Below are 18909 nucleotides of genomic sequence, written 5' to 3'. Positions count from 1 at the left end.
CTACTTCTACTTTTCAAAGTACGAAAGTCACTTTTAAAGTAAGAAGTAAAAGCACCATAAAGTATCATATGGAGGAGAAGAGGAAGAGGACCATGTGCTTTGGAAGTGATCCAGCATTGCATTATTAGTCTTGGAAGGTGAAAGAGACCTTAATTTTATGGCATCAAAGAGGTTTTAAATGAAACCTTTTCAAGAAAAGCATTGACTTTTCAGTCTGTGCATCAGAGCTAAATCATCATTTCCCAGTGTAACAAAAGAACTCAGTGTAAACAATTATCATGGTGAAAATCATTGTTGAACCTGTTGCTACCAATATAAGCCTCAATGTGTTGGAATAGATACAATTACTAATGAAATACTTTCTCCCTATGATGCTACGGGTGATCCTAATCTACCAATGGACAGTATATCTATATCAAATTGCTGTGCTCTGCAACCAAATTTGGGCCCTGATCTAGTATGATACTTAAGTGCATGCTTATTTTAAGCACATGACTAGTCCTGCTGACTTCAATGAGACAAGTGTTTTGTAGAAGAGCCATCTCCACAAAGTGGTATTTCTTTGATGATGTCTCTGAACAAGTTGATAAGCAATCCCAACTCAGCACTGTTGTTCCTTTTAGCATAACATTGTATCCTCACTGTTTTCTCTCCTGAGGGAGAAGGAAGGCTAGGAATGGTAAAAGATGAAGGGTTTTATATTTTCAAAGCTGACATGGGGATTTAGATACAACTCCCATGAAAAACAATTTTGATGAGAGTTATGTGTCTAAATTATCTGGTTGGCTTTGCAGATCCCAACTGAAGTACTGCTTCTGCTGATGGCCGGCTTTGCTGTCAGCAGTCAAGGTTTTATAGCTAAGGAAATGTGATGCTAAGTGGTCATTGCTAAACACAGTACTGCTTTCATTGTTTACCTGAAATTTATGAGTAAAGGTAACTCCACCAAAACACCATGATACCCATTGACCCTTGAGAAGAGCAATATTTTGTCACCTACATTTTCACCATGTCCCTTGGTTCTTTGCCATGAGTATATTAGTTTGAGGATCGGTGACGTGACTAAGTACACGTGAGCAGGCCAATTTTAAAGATGCATTAACATAGCTCTGAACTACGTCCACCTGCTTGAATCATTCCATTATTTGTGACCAATAGTTGCTCTGTAAAATCATAACAACAGGTGGCTTAGGCCCTAAATAACACCAATCAATGTCATAATGCTAAAGGATCTTACCTCCATAGCATAAACTTCTGTATCTGATCTCTCTTATGGATAGAAGTCATGAAGTTTCTTTCAGCCATTGTATTCCATATATTCTATATTAAAGAGTTGGGCTTGAACCAAACTTCTGGATCTGAACATTCCTGACATTTGGCAAAGTTCAGATGCAAACTTTTCACTCTGAGCTCATGGACATTTTTCTCCCATTGCATTGAAACTATTTTAGATGAGATTTAAGAGTGTTTGATATGAAATGTGTGAGAATATGTTCTCAAAAAATCAAACTTTTATCATTTAACAATTAAATATCAAGAGTTGTACATTAGATTAGAGAAAATATTATACAGAGCTATCACCCGTATTTAAAAAATGTTAAGTGCATTATAATATATGCACCATTGATTTGCTCATTTGCACTCTGTCACTAAAGCAACTTCTCAGATCTTATTCTAATATCTGAAATCTCTCAGCAGCTTCAAACACTTGCCATTTTTTATTTTCAAACTAACCTCCTACAAAATAGTTCTTCTTTCCCAACAAATGTAGAATTCTAATTCATTATATAAAATATACAACTGCATAGCTATATATTTACTATATTGTATATGATTATTAGGAATAAAATAAGATCCATGATCGTGAAGGATTTATTTCTTGATTTGCTCAACAGAACTATAAAAAGAAACAGACTAAACTGCTTTCCTTTTTTATTTCATAGGTCTGCTGTAACATATGTTCCTATGCGACTAGTAGCCCTGATTTTAGCTTACACTGACACGAATGATGGCTGATAAGGAAATGATAGGATTAAGCTGTTCAGGGACTTGCAATAACGTGTTATCACGAGGCCAGCTGCCATATCAGTTTTATTAACCCACTAAATCACTCCTAATAAATAAGATAATAGTTTTCAGACATGATGGATAAAAGCTAAGATTTAACCGATCAAAGTCTACAAAGAAATTAAAATGTAACTTGAGCTCAAACACAATCTCCTGTGTGTCTACTCTACCCAGTATGTACATTTTCCTGAGTAGCTGTCACAGGTAATTCACAGATCATGGTGATTATTGTTTATTATTTCTATTCTGGGAGCGGCCACATTATGCTTGGCATTGTCCAAACACACAAGAGGACACAGTCCCTGCCCCAAAGAGTTTACAGACTATTATATACTAATCTGAGACAGTGTTTACAGCCTTTTCTATAGTGGGTCTCCTCCCATCTAGCTGGGATCTAGCCAGGATCCCCATCCCTTCAGCAATATGGGAAATACAGGGTAGTCATGACGAGAGCTGATTGAAGCCTGCTCTACAGTGAAACATGCTCTTTCATCTAAGCCAAAAAGTTCTGGTTTCAACAAAGATTTCATCAAAATGGGATTTGGGATCCAGGAAGAGAAAGAAAGATTCTTACACCCTAAAGGGCAGTTAGGGCACTGTCCTGGGATATGAGTGAGACAGGTTAAAGGCTCTATGCTGCCTAAATCAGAGGGATCTGAGGTGAAAAACTCTGCTTTCAATCAGTCAGAGCAGGGACTTGGAGCTGTGTGCCCTACCTACCATGACACCCGCACACATCTCTGCCTCTCTGCCAACACAATTCTGTTGTCACAAAAACCTTCCAGTGCAAAATGAAAACAAATGTTGGGACCTCAAAAGCTGCTGAGAAATGGAATTGTCATTCTCTGGTCAGCTCTGGTTGTGGCTGTGTTCTATCACTATCCTGACATATACGAGGTGAGAAGTACATTGTGAGATAATTTATTCATGGAAAGAGCAGGGGGGGGTTCCTTTGAAATATTAGATTGTAAGCTCTCTGGGGCGGGGACTGTCTTTTGGTTCTATATCTGTACAGCACCCAGCACAATGGCATCTTCACTGGAGTTTCTAGATGCTACAGTAATACAATTAAAAATACTAAACAAGAATCTAAACCTTAGAACTGAAATAACTCCATTGTGTTACATTCTTTAAAAGAAAGAGTCTGAGTGCGAGGAAATGACTATGTCCAGCCGAAAGAACCCAGCTTTGCTCCTTACCGACATGTCTTTATTATAATGTGGTGCCCAGTAGTACCTAACCTCACTCAACCCCAGGTTCTGACCTGCTTATTTTCATTAGTGAGCAGTTAGGCTATGTCTACACTACAAGCCCTACAGCATTAATGGAAAGGTTCCTACATTAATGGAAGGGGTTTTTCCATCAGTGTAGGTAATCCACCTCTCTGAAAGGTGATAGTTAAGTTGATGGAAGAATTCATCCACTGACCTAGCTGTGTCTGCAGTGGGGGTTAGGTCAACCTAACTATGGCACTCAGGGCATGAAATTTTTCACATCAATCTAGATAATCCACCTCTCCGAGAGGTGTAGCTAGGTTAATGGAGAAATTCTTAATAACCTAGCCACATCTAGAACAGGACTGAACTATGGTGCTCAGGGAGTGAAATTTTTCACAGCCCTGAGCAACATAAGTAGGTCGATCTAATTTTTAAGTAAAAAGAAAAGGAGGACTTGTGGCACCTTAGAGACTAACTAATTTATCTGAGCATAAGTGAAGTGAGCTGTAGCTCATGAAAGCTTATGCTCAATTAAATTTGTGAGTCTCTAAGGTGCCACAAGTCCTCCTTTTCTTTTTGCGGATACAGACTAACACGGCTGCTTTACTCTGAAATCTAATTTGTAAGTGTAGACCAGGTCGTCTCAGTGTAAATGAAAATCAGGCCCATGATGTTTTCAGAAAAAAAAACAGATAAAAAAAGAAGATCCCAATGCAAGATGTTTGAGCGAAACCTCTTGGTGCCTTACCCATTCGAAGAAAGTGTTCAAGAGCAGATAATCCATATGAAAACATCACTCGTTAATACTGTCAAGGTCAGTGAGCCTGTGCAATCTGCTGAGTAAATGCCGGATGAGCTGTATTTCTGCACTAATATTGTACCATGTCTTCGAAAAGAGATGTGGGCAGTGACACTCATCTGTACACAATTAATGCTGGAGCTAGATCCCCATTTATAAATACATATTTATAAATTGTGCTATTACCTCTCTTTTAAACACCCCCCTCAACTTCACAGAAATCAAACCACCTGACATTTCACAGATGTGTGATATTTACTGAAGGTAGAATTGCTTTTTTGAAGGTTTGGGGCAAAATCTGGTAACCTGTTTATTGATATGACAGGTCCAAAAAACTGAGGTGCATTTTGGGGACATTTTTCTGGTATTTTCTGGTTTATAATAGCAATAGAATGGCAGAACCTAAGGTCCAGATTCATTGGGCTATGTGGGCTTTAGAAGAACTTGACTAGTCTGGAGAATTTGTGAGCTAGTTAGTTTTTTATGCATACAATGCCAACACCATAACGTTTAGAAGTCTGTATGAGATCAGTTACAAACCAAAGTTCTGGGACAATACATCAGTCCACACTTACATTAGGATGCCTGTAGCCATGACTGAGCTACTACAATAAGAGATTTCACTAAAGCAGACAATGCATGATCACCCTTCCACACCCCCAAGCCCATCGGACTTTTAACCAACACAAGCTTCTTTCCAATAACAACTTTACTCCAAAAACTTCCTTTCAGCATTTAAAGGTGACCTGCAAAGGGGGAAAAACGAATTTGCATTCCATTTGTTATTTTTCTTTGTGATATTCATAGCAACTGTGAAAAAATGGGATGGGGGTGGGGGTAATAGGCACCTATATAAGAAAAAGTCCCCAAAAAGGGGACTGTCCCTATAAAAACGGGCCATCTGGTCACCCTAGATATGTAAATAAAGCCTGAAAGATTGTTGGGCTTCCTTCCTCAACTATGCGCTCCCCATCTTGTCACTTTACAATCGAAATTTAGGTCTTGTCCCCTATTTTTCCTGGAAAACTCTATGGACCATTGGGAAACTGGTAGGATTTATGACATGAGAGAAATGAGGCAAGTGGAATAGAGTTGATAGAGATGGGAAGGGATTTTTATTCCAAATATTTAAAACATTTTGGTTCATTTTGTTTTTGTTAATACAATGCCTGAGAAACACTCGAGAGGGAAAAAATATGTTGCTATTAACAATTTGAAATTGTTAATTTTTAATCAAAGAAGGATTTGATTAAATCCTAAAGCTAAATTCCATATATGACATCTCCAGTGAGCTCGCCAAAAAGCCAGGGAACCAACTTGCCGTTCCTGATATTTCTAAGATAAAGTCCAAAGTAAAAAAATAAGCAGCAGGGGGAAAAAAAACTTTAAAAAACAGTCAACCAAACATCCTTCAGGCCATATAGTATAAATGATTCAAGAAGAACACAACCTTATGTTTTCCTTTTGCAGACCACCTTTATTTTCTGTACTTTGTTTTACAGGTAAGAATTTTTCACACAGAGTCTTTTCCCAAGAGTTTTCTTATTACTCTTATTGTCATGGTTTTCCATCTTTGTTTGTTTATTTTATTCCTTGTTACTTGTCTCTGTTTTTCAGTCTTGCCTCAATAAACCATCACTCTATTGTGATCTCTTCTTTGAGTCAAGTCTATTTTCCTATACCCTGATTCAGGAAGGCACTTAAACACATGCCTAACTTTAAGCATGAGAGCTATCCTGGGACTACGCCTGTATTTGAAGGCACATGCATACTTAAGCACTTCTTGAATAAGGTCTAGAATAACTATGGACTAGAGCAGATAGATATATTCACAGAAACATGGATACCATTTATATCCCTTAACGTTCCTCATAGCAACATGGGCATTCTTAAGAAAAACTTCTTCTGAAACCAATAGAAATTCACAGATAAGAACTTGACTAAACTGGACTCAAGGTTGAGGACTGCTAACTTTTTTGAAAAATGCCTTCTAAAACAATAAAGTTTAACCAGACCCCCACTCCCCGGGAAAGTGTCCCCCTCACTTTTGAAATCCCCAGAATTCTAATTTCAGTATAAACTTTACAAAACCCAGCTAAGTATGGAAATTAGCTTTTAAGGTCACTCTAACAATCTTAAGTCTTCCCTGGTAGCACAGCCTCATAGACAGTCAGCTTCAAACAACACAGAATGTTGCATCATTAACTTCCCACTGTTGTACAGCCTATACTCTATGTGGATGCATGGATAACGGTGCCTTACTTTGAATGGAAGAGAGTTTACTGAAATACCTGATTCCTAATTATTCACTGATTGTGCATCAAGGAATCATTTAGAACACCCTGCCTCTGTCCAATTTTGGTTTTCATCATATATGGTGTATTGGTGCATCAGTACAGTACATTGCTCCTTACGTCCTTAAGAACATACACAATCCATGGAAAGACACACTTTTTACATTCTTGAACCAAAATCAAAATCACATTGGGGAAACTCAATCACACTTCCTCAGAGCTCTTGGGGTATTCAGAAAGAAAAGGTGTTGTCATACTATGAGATTCACAATAACATTACACCTGCTCTGCCTAGAGCTAAAAATGTAAGTCCAGGATGAACACCGACATCATTTACACACTAGGCATCATGCTTACTTATCATAAACACACATGTAAAAAATCATCATGCTGTATTCCTAAAGCACAACACTCCACAGACCAGCTACACAAATCAGCAGGTGCATCTGATGAAGTGGGTTATAGCCCACGAAACCTAATGCCCAAATAAATGTGTTAGTCTCTAAGGTGCCACAAGGACTCCTCGTTGTTTTTGCTGATACAAACTAACAAGGTGACACCTCTGAAACAAATCAACTGGTTGATTAGACGGAAGAAGTCTGCAGCTACAATTATGAACTCTCAAAGTCCTTCTAAAACTATCCTTAACAAAGGTCATTTGTATATTTTCTTCTAGGTTTAGCACTAAATGTCTGTCTCTAATAGTTTCAGCTGAAGATTTACTGTAATTTGGAAATGGGAGTGAAAAGCTGCCAGGTTTGCAAACCAGAATAATAACAATCATAATTCAATGATGCAATTTTCCCAGCAAAAATGAGCAAGTATAACAAATATCTGACAAAAGTTTGGAAACACCACAAAAGATCCATGACATTATAAAGATAATGGAAAATCTGGGAAAAAGCCATTACATTTAAAATCATGCATGCAATAATTTTTCTAAAATTCAGACTGTTTGTCAGTTCCATCTTTCTCTCTCTCGCACACACACACACACAAAATGTCATCTGTAGCTCTAGTTATTTGAATGCAGATTTTGTGGCTTAATGCATAAAATACGGACACAGAAGTATTGCATGTTGTACTGTCTATACTCTATGTGGATACATGGATAATTGTGCCTTACTTTGAATGGCCTCTTGTCCCAAGCCGCCGTGTGGTAAGCAGGGGGAATTTCTGACGAATGGTCTAATGAAAAAGTCAGGCATATTAGTTTCTAGCAAGGGCATGTTTCCTTTGTCAGCAGCTCTGAAAAGTTTGTCTTGAAAAAGCAAATGTTGAACAGTGGATAAATACTTATTCCTGAACATATTAAAAATAAAGCGTAGACTTGTAGTATAAGAGGAGACTGCAGAGACCGAAAACTGTTACATTTGTGATTCATGAATAAGTGTTATTTCAATGCTATCAAGATCCACAAACAACTAAACAAATTGTTTATGCTTTCTAGAGCCCAGAGTAGAGGTGACTTGAAAGATTAGGGCATTTCATACCCTCAGTCATCCCACTTTGTAACTCCAGATCTCCCCATAAGTGTGTACGTGCACACACACACACACCACAAGATCTCCTTCCCAGTCTCGCTCTTACTTGTCACCACAAAGACTAGTTGTCTTCAGGAGAAACCCATTCAATGGGTTGCACTTAAGCAGCACTGGATTCTTTGCCCCAGTCTCTAGGGAGGCCGTCAGGTGGAACAAAAGGACCGGTAGCAGGGATTCTACTCCGGCAGGTACTGTGTGGTGTGTCTGGGCTCTAGGGGAGAAAGGAAGGCACCAGGCCTGTGTGGGCTGGAAGGTGTTTAGGCCCTGGGGAAGAAAGGTAGGTACCAGGTGTCGGCACTGGAAATGGAAAGAGGAGATGCCGGGCCAGGGAGTGCGCCAGGGGGCTGAAAGTACTTGAGAGTGCTTCTGGAGGAGGAGGAGAAGCAGCAGTACTGGGGAGTGGGTCAAGGCTGTGTAGAGGTGATGACAGAACTGGGGACCATGGGGAACAGGGAAGGGGCAAATGACTCCTTGTGATGGCTCCTCTCACTCCCCCCACCCTGAACCAAGCTGCAATACTGCAAAGGCTGGAGAAAGCCAGCTCAGGGAGAGCTCCCCCACCGCAGTGCAGCAGCAGGCCAGGATTCTAAAATCATGTCTGTCCCACTTGAGCAGTTCAGGGTGGGAGGAAACTGCTGGGGTGATCTAATAACACCCACATGAGAAATGACATCACACTGTGCTAAAATGTTCAGCAGATGGGTTTGCTTTTAACACCCACTCCTAGCCCTACTGCACCTGCTGGGGCCTCGGACTCAGATCTAGAGACTGACTCATGCCAGCAGGACAGCTCTGCTGCATGAGAGGAGGAAGCAGTGGGCACTCCCTTCCCTGGCAGGCCAGCTTTGCTGGCTGGTATATATGGGGGAGAAACAGGAGAGAAGAGATATGTCCTCACCCTCACCTACTTCCTTTCAGACAGATAGTGGCAAATGGGGGAGCAGGACCTATGCTTCCCAATGGGATTGTGGCCAGGCTATGGGAGTGGGGTGCTCCTTACTGGTCGTAATCTCTGCCTGAATAAAATACAGTGACAGAAGGATTTACATTGACAGTAGGATACAATGACTGAATGCTTCCCATCCCTCTGACAGGGCATCACAGATCCACAGGGTGTGCTATGCCAGCCCTCGACAGGTGAATATTTGAATTTTGATAGAACCTAGGATCTCAAAGCACATTGTAAACACTGCTTGGTTTAGTTTTTCACTCCGTGGGAAGTAGTTTTATTACAAATCTGAGGCACAGAAGGGTAAGTAATTTTTCTAAGCTTGCACAGAGAGTCAGAGACAAAGCTAGAGATAAGATTCAGGTGGCCTGGTTCCAATTCCCTTTTCACTGATGACTCAGACACAATCACCCTGGATTCATCTTGATGCATATTAAACAATACTAATGGAAACCTGAAAAAAAAATGACCCAAACAAAACTGCCATTAATCCTAAGTAAGGATGGCAGGATTTGGCCCTTAGATATTTTGTTTTGTAATGGATTGATTTTTCATCTTAAATGTGCAATCTGGAGGCTAAGACATACAAATTTCTCTCTCTCTCTCTCTCTCTCTCTCATACTTATATGACCCCCCGCTATTGCCCTAGTATCAGAGTGCCTCACACTTTTAATGTATTTATGATTATCCCCATTTTATAGATCAGGAATTGAGGCACAGAGGGACTAAATGGCTTGCCCAAGGTCACACAGGAAGTCAGTGGCAGAGCAGGGACTTACACCCATGTCTCCCAAATCCTAGGCTAGTGCCCTAATCATCTTTCCACACCAATAATTGTTTCAATGAGGCTTAAGGCAGTAGATGTACCAAATGAAAAGTCCTTTATCCCATAAGCAGAGGAAATAAAATTCACAATAAAAATACTGTTTAAGTGGAAATTTGTTGTTTCTCCCAATAATACTGAAGTCATTTAAGCAACGTGAGATGGGAACTCCCCAAATACATCCAATGCAGGTAACAAAATATGAGGAGTGAACGTTTTATGATCTGGAGTTGATTTCCATTACCGTTATTTCGTTAGACTAACAAATGCATTTCTGTAAGCAAACTGAATGGATCAGTGGTGTTTTACAAAATTGATCTGTGATGCCTTCTTGGTTTTCCGTTTCACTAACTGTATGTATGGGATTTAATTTGGAAAGTCCATATCTCTCACTCTGGTTAAATGATTTTAGGACTAATTGGGTGGGAGAGGTTGAAGGGGGAGGCGGGTTCAACAGTTTCCCACTTAGAAACTCATTCTGCTCTGAACTCTTCTTCTTCTCCTACTGAACCTCACAACATTTCTCTCTGTAACTGCACTAAAGACTGCCAAGTATAAAGCTGTGTGTTCTGTCCCAGATCCCTCAGGCTGCACCTTTTATATGAAGAATCACATCCCTCTCATTGCAAAGCAAAGGCTGCGAGAGAGAATGTCTCTTCCAGATTTCACAGTGCAAATCAAGAGGAATCTTAATTTCATTCCTTTGAGGTTGTTGTCTTAGCCCTGGTCTACACTAGGACTTTAGGTCGAATTTAGCAGCGGTAAATCAATGTAAACCTGCACCCGTCCACACGATGAAGCCCTTTTTTTCGACTTAAAGGTGACCGCTCTGGACAGCACTCTCAACTCAGATGCACTGGCCAGGTAGACAGGAAAAGAACCGTGAACTTTTGAATCTCATTTCCTGTTTGGCCAGCATGGCAAGCTGCAGGTGACCATGCAGAGCTCATCAGCAGAGGTGACCAGGCAGAGCTCATCAGCAGAGGGAACGGGGGCCTGACGATATGTACCCAGAACCACCCGCGACAATGTTTTAGCCCCATCAGGCATTGGGATCTCAACCCAGAATTCCAATGGGCAGCGGAGACTGCGGGAACTGTGGGATAGCTACCCACAGTGCAACGCTCCGGAAGTCGATGCTTGCCTCGGTACTGTGGAAGCACTCCGCCGAGTTAACGCACTTAATGCACTTAGAGCATTTTCTGTGGGGACACACACACTCAAATATATAAAACCGATTTCTAAAAAACCGACTTCTCTAAATTCAACCTAATTTCGTAGTGTAGCCATACCCTAAGACTCTTTTCAGAGGGAGCAATGCAGGTTTAGTTGGACCCCTTTTAATTCAAAGATGCAGGGGCTCTAGAAAGCAGAAGGATTTGTTCATTTCTGAGAGTCATGATGACAGGGGAGGAGTTAAACATGGTTCTGTGGAAGAATTAGTCTGACAAGCAATGGACCGCCAGATGTTTGCTCCTTTACCTTCCCAAACGTCGCAGCACAGGCAGGTTCTAGCTTCTCTTTCCTGCAGAAGTCTAAATAATGTGCATAAAGGATGCACCTCGGTAAACAAACTCCCTCACACACGATGTAGTTTTCTTCCAGCCTGCAGAGTAAAAACAATAACCAGAATGAAAAGCCATCCCGTGGGTTCCCCCGTTTTGTTGTCCCTCCCTTCTTTTCCACTGCCCTGTCTGCAACATTTACTGAGAGCTCTCATTACAGCTTACTAGTCAGCAACTTACTGTACAGCACCTTGGGCAAGATGGAGGAGTGGAACGGCTTATGCTGGTCTGCTGTGCTTTATGTGTGACAACCAGCACGGCAGCTTTCTTCTCCAGCAAGAGGGAGAACAAAATCACCACCGCCAAATAAGGGGAAGGATTCCTCCCTGGTGTTACTCCCTGAAACACAACTGATTTACCCGCAAGGATCATTTTAACCCTATCACTTTTGACTGATCCAGAGCCTAAATCTAGATCCTGATTCAGTGCCTGGACTAATTCAATATGCAACTTCTGTCTAAAAACCCAGAGAAACTGGAAATGCTTATTTAGAGAGGGGCTGAACTGGAATTGAGGCACAACCTCATCTAGAGGTTATTTTTGTTTCCCAGACTCCTGTCTGAATGGGTGCGAGCCTGCATCTCTTAATATCTTGCCACTTCATTTAAAAGTGACACAGAGGCTAGCAGTGATGGACACCAAGGTGGTACTTCAAGGAATGAAACGAAGCCTGGTCCTTTCATCTTGTATTCGGTGAATATGGCGTGTGGGGATACCTGTGAGCTCTCAGTCTTGGAGCTATTTCACCCCTGGCCCATTTCTACCCCTCACTATTATCAATGCCATTCCCACATAACAGCTTCCTCTTCACTCAAATTGCATACATGCATAAAAGGACTTGCTGTAGAAACCTCTATTGAATCGGTTTACGGCCCACTCCCCAGGATAAACTAGCCTGAGAAATCTGGGGTAGCAATGCAGTCCTGTGTTTACTTTATATGGTTTTCACTGTTAGAGGAAGTAATTTAGGTCTAAATCTGAAGTTTGTAACAAAGATCTCGCTGACTTCAGTGGGAGATTTCCCTGACTTCAACCATGCTCCGAAGGGAATATTTCCCAAATAAGGGCTGTTCTTGGGTGTTTTCTTTGCTGGAATAAAATACAGTAACATCAGGGTTTCCAGTCTGGGAACAATGACCAGCTGCATTACAATTCAGTAAAACTACCAAAGGCATGACAATTAACTGCTCCTTTCACAAATGTTTATGTCTTAATTAATCACTCATCTTCACGTTTTTCCAGGATATGGCTGTTTATTTTTAGAGGCAGGGGTAACAGTACCGCATTGAAATAAACTGGTGCTAGGCAGCTATAAATCAGATGCTGGTTAATATCGAATTATTGGGTAACCAGAAGAGAATATTTCTGTTGGGATCTTTATGCTTTCAATTGATTTCTATTTCGGAGGTTTGGCTCAGATTGTATGTTGAGCTGCGATAAATCAGTAGCAGTGAAAGTATTCGTGAACAGGTTTACACTTCCAGAGACAGGGCCTTAAAATGAGTCCCACTGCGTTTTACTACAGTCTGCATTAAAGCTAGTAAAAGCCAACCATATACTCCCTAGCAAATCTACTTCAGATATCTTGTGAGCTATGTTTTTAGATCGTTTTTTTCCCCTCCAAAACAGCACCAGATTAAATGGCAAATATTGTGAAAATGGGCTACAGAGACCAATTTCATGATTGGATAAACAAATACTTAAATTCCCTTTGTGGTCCGAAATCTTAATTTTTGATTCATTTGACCAATATACAGCAATAGAGGCATTTTCTGCAAGTAGTAAAGTAACTTCCTTTGGGAAAGCTTTCCTTACACAGATTTTACCACCCTAATGCACTCAGACTTTGTAAATAATTATTAGCTTTCCTCCCACAAAAGAAAGAAAGAAAGAAAGAAAGAAAGAAAGAAAGAAAGAAAGAAAGAAAGAAAGAAAGAACTCCTTGTAGTACAGGTGTGCTCTGTGTGTAGATGGGCAAGAGCCTTACCACTGTAGGGTGAGCTGGGTCTGTTTCTTTTTGTCCTTCATAATCTGCGTGATGGTTTTCTTCGGAGACAGGTTTTTGTCGAAGGATTTTATTTTACTGTCATGAATATCTGTATCCTCCTCTTCTGAGGAAAGGGCTTCACTGTTAAAATGTATTTCTGAGTGTCAGGGGGAAAAGAAAATAAATCCAAGTGCATCGTTACATTTGTTTATCACATTTCCATTTGAAAGAGTATTTTCGATTTCCCTGATTCAATCCTAAATTCCCTTCCTTTGATTTTATATCTCTGTGTGTACGTTGATCTAGATATCCGCACGCGGGTGTATTACACAGATACTTATTACATGTCCCTACACTCTGCGATGAACTAGGTTAGACAGATAGATCTATCGAGTTCATCTAATGTATCTATGCAATCGCCAAGTACGAGCGATATCTGTGTAATGTGACCGGTTGTGTATGCCAGGGATGGTCTAGCACCGGCATTACACTCCTGGCTTTGAGATGACATAGACAGCCTCAGATCCAGGCTACACCTATCTACCTAAGACTCCTGGGGCGCAGGGAACCCGCCGTTCGCACCCCGCCCTATGGACACACTGAAATAGACCCGCTGCCTGCAGGTGGGAGCGGAAAGCGGGGAGATAGAGGCACGATCCGATGCTCTTCAGAGGGCAGTTACACAGCAGTTCCCCCGCGGGGGTAGCGCTCTTACCTGACTTGATCCCAATGGGCAGGCCAGGCTCCGGATCGCCCTGCTCTCGGCTGTCCAGCGAACTGGCTTGCTGCAGCGCCGGGGCGCATAGCCCCTGCTCCGGGTAGGAGAGCAAGGCCTTCCCCAGCAGGCCCTCATAGCAATCCTCCTGGAGCCCGGGGGACCCCTTCTGCGAGGGCTGCAGGAAGGAGTCGTCTTCTCCCTCCGGCGCCTTAGCCATGCTCTTCATTGGCACATTCCCCCAGCAGCGTCCATGCGAGCAGCAGCCCCCTCCCGGGGGCAGGCAGGCGTCTCACGCCTTCAGCAGGGCTGGGGGCGCAGGGGGCACCGACAAGGACATCAGCCCCTGGGCGAGCCCCGCTTCTCCCCCTCCCCCTCCAAGCAGCCTGGTGCCCTGGAGGAGTCTGACTCTGGGTGCCACTCTTGCAGATCAGCCACCCCAGCCACGGACACTGGCAGGATGCCTGCAGCAGGAGAGGGACGTCGGGGGCAGGTTTGGCTTAACCTCTAGTCCCAGGGGGCTGCATGGCTCCTCCGTCCCAATGAGATCGGGCCCCGTTCACGGTGCCTCGCGCGCGCCACACGCCCAGCTGCCTGCACGCCCTTTATGCTGGCCGGCAGCCCCAGGAGCGCTGCTCGTCCCCCATCCCTCCCTGCAGAGGGGCAGGTCCCAGCGAAGAGCCCCCTTCCGCGGGAGCCGCCGTGTGAACTACACGGGCTCCGACGTCACTGACGGGACTGAAAGCGGTTTAGTCCTGGCCCCGGGGGAGTGTGTGGGGGGACCCGGCGGAGAGCCGAGCTGGAGCAGGGTTAATGGTTAACCCCGCAGAACAAGTATTTCTGATTGTGTTTCTAGCCCGCCTTTCATATCTCCAGCGGGGCGGAGGGGGGGGCTGTGGTCCCCGCAGCACCCAGGGGCTTGAGAAGAAGCAGCGGTGCCCACGGTCACGCAGGTGGAGGCAGAGAAACTTACAACCAGGCTGGCAAACAAGTGGCGCCGGCGCGCAGCCGGGTCAGGGCAGCCTGCCCAGCTGTCCCGGGTCAGATCCTTCCTCCTAGAGGGAAGAAGTGGGGCCAGCTGAGGGGGGGAGGGGAGGAGGGGCTCTGCATCTCACTGAGCAGGGCCAGGGACCAGGGAAAGAACACAGGGACTTACATACATACCATTCCCCAAAGGTCGGGCTCTGGCCCCACCCTGCTCTGACCGTCGCATTCACTGTGGGTCTTTGAAAGGACTTGCGTTTGCATTGCTCTTTAAGGGAGAGCACAGAGCTGGGTGGGCATTTTGCGTCGGGCGGGTTTGCCAGCTGGCCGAAATGGACACCTTGTGGAGAAATGTGTCGATGAGGGGCCGGGGGCGGGAAGCATTCTGATACAATGGACACCTTCCCCTGGCCTGGTTTTGGAACTCAGCCTTTCCATTTTTCATTTTCAAAATGGCTTTTTGTTTTGAGGTTTCTTTTCTTTTAAATTCTAATTTAAAAAAAAAAATCAAATGGTCAAAATGGGAATGAAATATTTTGATTTTATTGAAATGAAACATTGCCATCAATCCAAAATTATTTTAGTCATTTGTTGCTGAGAATTTCGTTTGACAGGAAATTTCTGATTTTTGTGTGTGTGTTCAGGTTCCATTTCAGAATGGGACAAATGTTGAAATCATGGAATTTCCTGTGCAATGGGAAATCCAGTTCCTGCCCACCTCTGGAGAGCAGCGCTCTTACAGGCATGCAAACTTAACATGAGCTGAGCACTAGATAGTTTCCTAGCTCTGGGCTGATGTGCCAGAAAGGGAAGAGGGACAAAGAGTTTTGCTTTGCCTAGGCCTTGTTCCTGCACCAGCTAAAACTTTGCTCATCTTACTTCTGGTGTACAAGGATTAAGGCTCTCTAGCATTGACAGTGGTAAGGACAAGGAAGGGGGAATGTGAGGGCGGAGCTAGGGCCCACCCCCTTCACTGGCAGCAGCTTGCAGTGTTGGACCATCACTGGGTATGTGATTCATGAAGCAGCTGCTCCAGTGCGCACTCTCCCAGTCTCCATTGCTTTGCACTTCATGGCATCATTCATGCCTGTGCCAAGAGGCAGAACACTACCATTCTAACTTCAGTGGTTTTTACCCACTCTACCCAAAGGTGTCAGATGACACAAGGTGTCCAGTGAAGTTGATGTTCAGCCTTTCCTCATGACCACAGCATCAGCCCAACACAGGTGGCATTGCCAAGAAAGCCTTGTCTGTGCTTATATATGCCAAAAGGATCAGAGCTACAGTGTGAATATGAATGACAGAATTTAGAAATGGAAAAGACCTATGAGGTCATCCCAGTCATTCCTCTGCCAGGGCAGGATTGTTCCTACTAGTAAATTTCTTAGTGATTCGTTCATTCTACTTCTAAGTGTCCCAAGTGAGGGTGTTTTCCCCTTTTCCCTTTGGATATTATTCCATGGCCTAATAGATCTCACCGTCAGGAAATCATATTCAGCCAAAATCTTCCCTTATTTACTTTCATCTTGTTAACTCTTTCTGTGACCCTCTAAAATTTCTCTCCCCCCAGGAGGAGAGGGACGTCGGAGACAGGTTTGGCTTAACCTATAGTCCCGGGGGCTGGAGGGCTCCTCCATCCCAATGAGATTGGCCCCCGTTCACAGTGCCTCGCGCATGCCACATGCCCAGCTGCCTGCATACCCTTTATGCTGGCTGGCAGCCCCAGGAGTGCTGCTCTTCCCCGATCCCTCCCTGCAGAGGGGCAGGTCCCAGCGAAGAGTTACACCGTTACACAGTTTGTACATCTGTAAACTACTACCATGTCCCTTTCCCCTCAGTCTTTACTCAGTAGTTATCACTCAGCATTCAAACAACACACACAAGACCAAATCCTGACTCAGTTTATACTTCAATTCTTACTCAGTCAAAGTGTTCATCAGACCAAATTCAACCCCGAGTTTCACTGATGCAACTGCATTGCCTGGTGTAACTGAGAATTGAATGTGGCTCTTTGACTTCACTGAGAGTTCACAACACTGAGACATTACTTTGAGAGTTGGTCCACAGTAATTAGCTCTTTCAACATTTCCTCTAAAGTAAATCCTTCCAGTCCCTAATTATTTGTATCCATCTTCTCTGAGCACACTCTAGTGTGTTGTGTCTTTCTGGTAATGAGGTGCCCAAAATTGAATGTACTATTTCTTGCCAAGGAACCTGATTCTATGGCCTTGGGAGTAACTCCACTGAAATCAACAAGATTATGACAATGTAAAAATGGATCGAGACAGTGGTGAATCAGGCCTAGGGGCCAGCTGGCTCCCATCCTTGGTGGAGTCAGACAGTTATGACTGCCTCCTGTACAGAGTGCCCCCTTCCCTTAACACACCTGCTCTGGTTCAATCATGATTTGGCCTATTGAGAGAGAGAGAGCATGCTGAAAAGAGCCACTGCTTCAATTAACTTTACGAAAGTCTGCAATGACTTTTAAGAGCTACTTAAGCAAATCTAAATGCTCAATGAATTTAGCAACCTTTGTCGAGCTCATATAAACAGTCATCTACTTGTCCTTTCAAAGCCAGTGAAAGATTGTCCTGTGGTGTTGCCAGCTTAAAACTAAGCATATGTTTGCAATAGTAAAGAAAGAAAATAGGATGGACTAGAGCACCTAAGCAAACACACACCGAGTGTATGAGAACTAGTATCTCATCCAGTGCCACATTACGTGAGCAAACATGTCTATTCTATAATTAATAGAAATAAAATAAGTAACAGTTTTTATAAATACAGGTAATAGTTAACTGTCAGTTATTCTTTGCTGATGTTGGGTAGACAGTGCACTTTAATAAGCCTAAAATAATTCCAACAGGTTTTATTTGAAAAATATATGTTGATATACTAATCTATGGAAGGAAAAATTATCCTAGGGGTATTGAGTTACAGTGTGTAGAAATAGCTTGCTTGAAAGCAGAAAAAGCAAAAATGCATTTGGCATTTATAATTTCATCAAAATCCAATCCCCCCACCTTATTCCTGGGGCTAAAACCCCTGTTCTTGCCTTGGTCTCCATCTTTCCCTTTGACTACTCCAGCCTGAACTGCCTTGTCTCAGGCCAGTCTGCTTCCTTCCAGTCTAGCCAGGGTCCTGAAGCAAAAATTGTTACTTTCTCATTGCTTAAACTATGTTGCTCCCATATTATTGTTATTTGCCCTCAGTATTACATCATGGGGATTTCTTTTTAAAAAATAGCCTTCAAAACTTACAAGATCTTTATGCATAAAAAGGGGAAACCTACTGTCTAAAATTTGTTCCCATGAGTCACCAATAGCGCCTGACCTCAAATCAACCCCTTAGATTTGGGTAGTTAGGAGTGTTATTAAACCCTATGCAGAATTCCTGCATTTTAGGTGCTCAAATGCACTCATAGTCCTTGACTTTCCTTAAGGTTCTCACAATGTCTAACAGGGCTGTCTTCTGGAGGACACTGATCATGATGTCTTGTACTCTTAACATGTCCTTGAGCTGCTCCTCATACCTTTTGGGATCGCTGTAAGTACTCCAACAATCACAGGGATCATCTATGTTCTAGTTTTCTGCAATGGATCCATTTTGTGGCAGCGTTCTTCATTCCTCACTGTCTCCTCTTGTTTCTTTTTTATGCTTCTATCTGCTGGCACATCACTATCAATTAACATGGGCTTTCTTGTCTTCTTTTCTACAACCACTATGTCCAGCCTGTGACACCTGCACCGTTTGGTCTGAGACAATTACCAGATCCTATAAAATCTTAGCCTCTTTGTTCTTTAGAGCACTTTCAATCTGGTGGTCGTAGTTCTGCATGGCTCATTTGAATCTGTACTTGCCACAGAAGCTCCAGTGCGGGCACTTGTTTAACCTCGTTGTACCTGTCCATGTACTCTCTCCCAGCCAGGTTCCTGCAAGCATTTAGTGTGCAAACACTCCTTTTC

General features: G+C 43.0%; 1 protein-coding gene across 1 annotated transcript in view; it reads right to left on the bottom strand.

Annotated features, from left to right (window-relative positions):
• RFX6 (regulatory factor X6) overlaps positions 1 to 14180 on the bottom strand; it is a 52979-nt gene extending 38799 nt beyond the window's left edge. Inside the window, exons 1-4 of the mRNA XM_077811718.1 lie at positions 13961 to 14180; positions 13246 to 13402; positions 11176 to 11299; positions 7504 to 7565 (exon numbers count right to left, since the gene is read on the bottom strand). Of these exons, the coding sequence (XP_077667844.1) occupies positions 7504 to 7565; positions 11176 to 11299; positions 13246 to 13402; positions 13961 to 14180 (563 nt within the window). The remainder of the gene's footprint in view (positions 1 to 7503; positions 7566 to 11175; positions 11300 to 13245; positions 13403 to 13960) is intronic.
• Between the last annotated feature and the right edge of the window lie 4729 nt (positions 14181 to 18909).

This window comes from Eretmochelys imbricata, chromosome 3 (genome assembly GCF_965152235.1).
Source record: "Eretmochelys imbricata isolate rEreImb1 chromosome 3, rEreImb1.hap1, whole genome shotgun sequence".
Taxonomy (NCBI): domain Eukaryota; kingdom Metazoa; phylum Chordata; order Testudines; family Cheloniidae; genus Eretmochelys; species Eretmochelys imbricata.
Note: the sequence above shows the minus strand (reverse complement) of the source record. Positions and strands in the feature narration are given on the sequence as shown.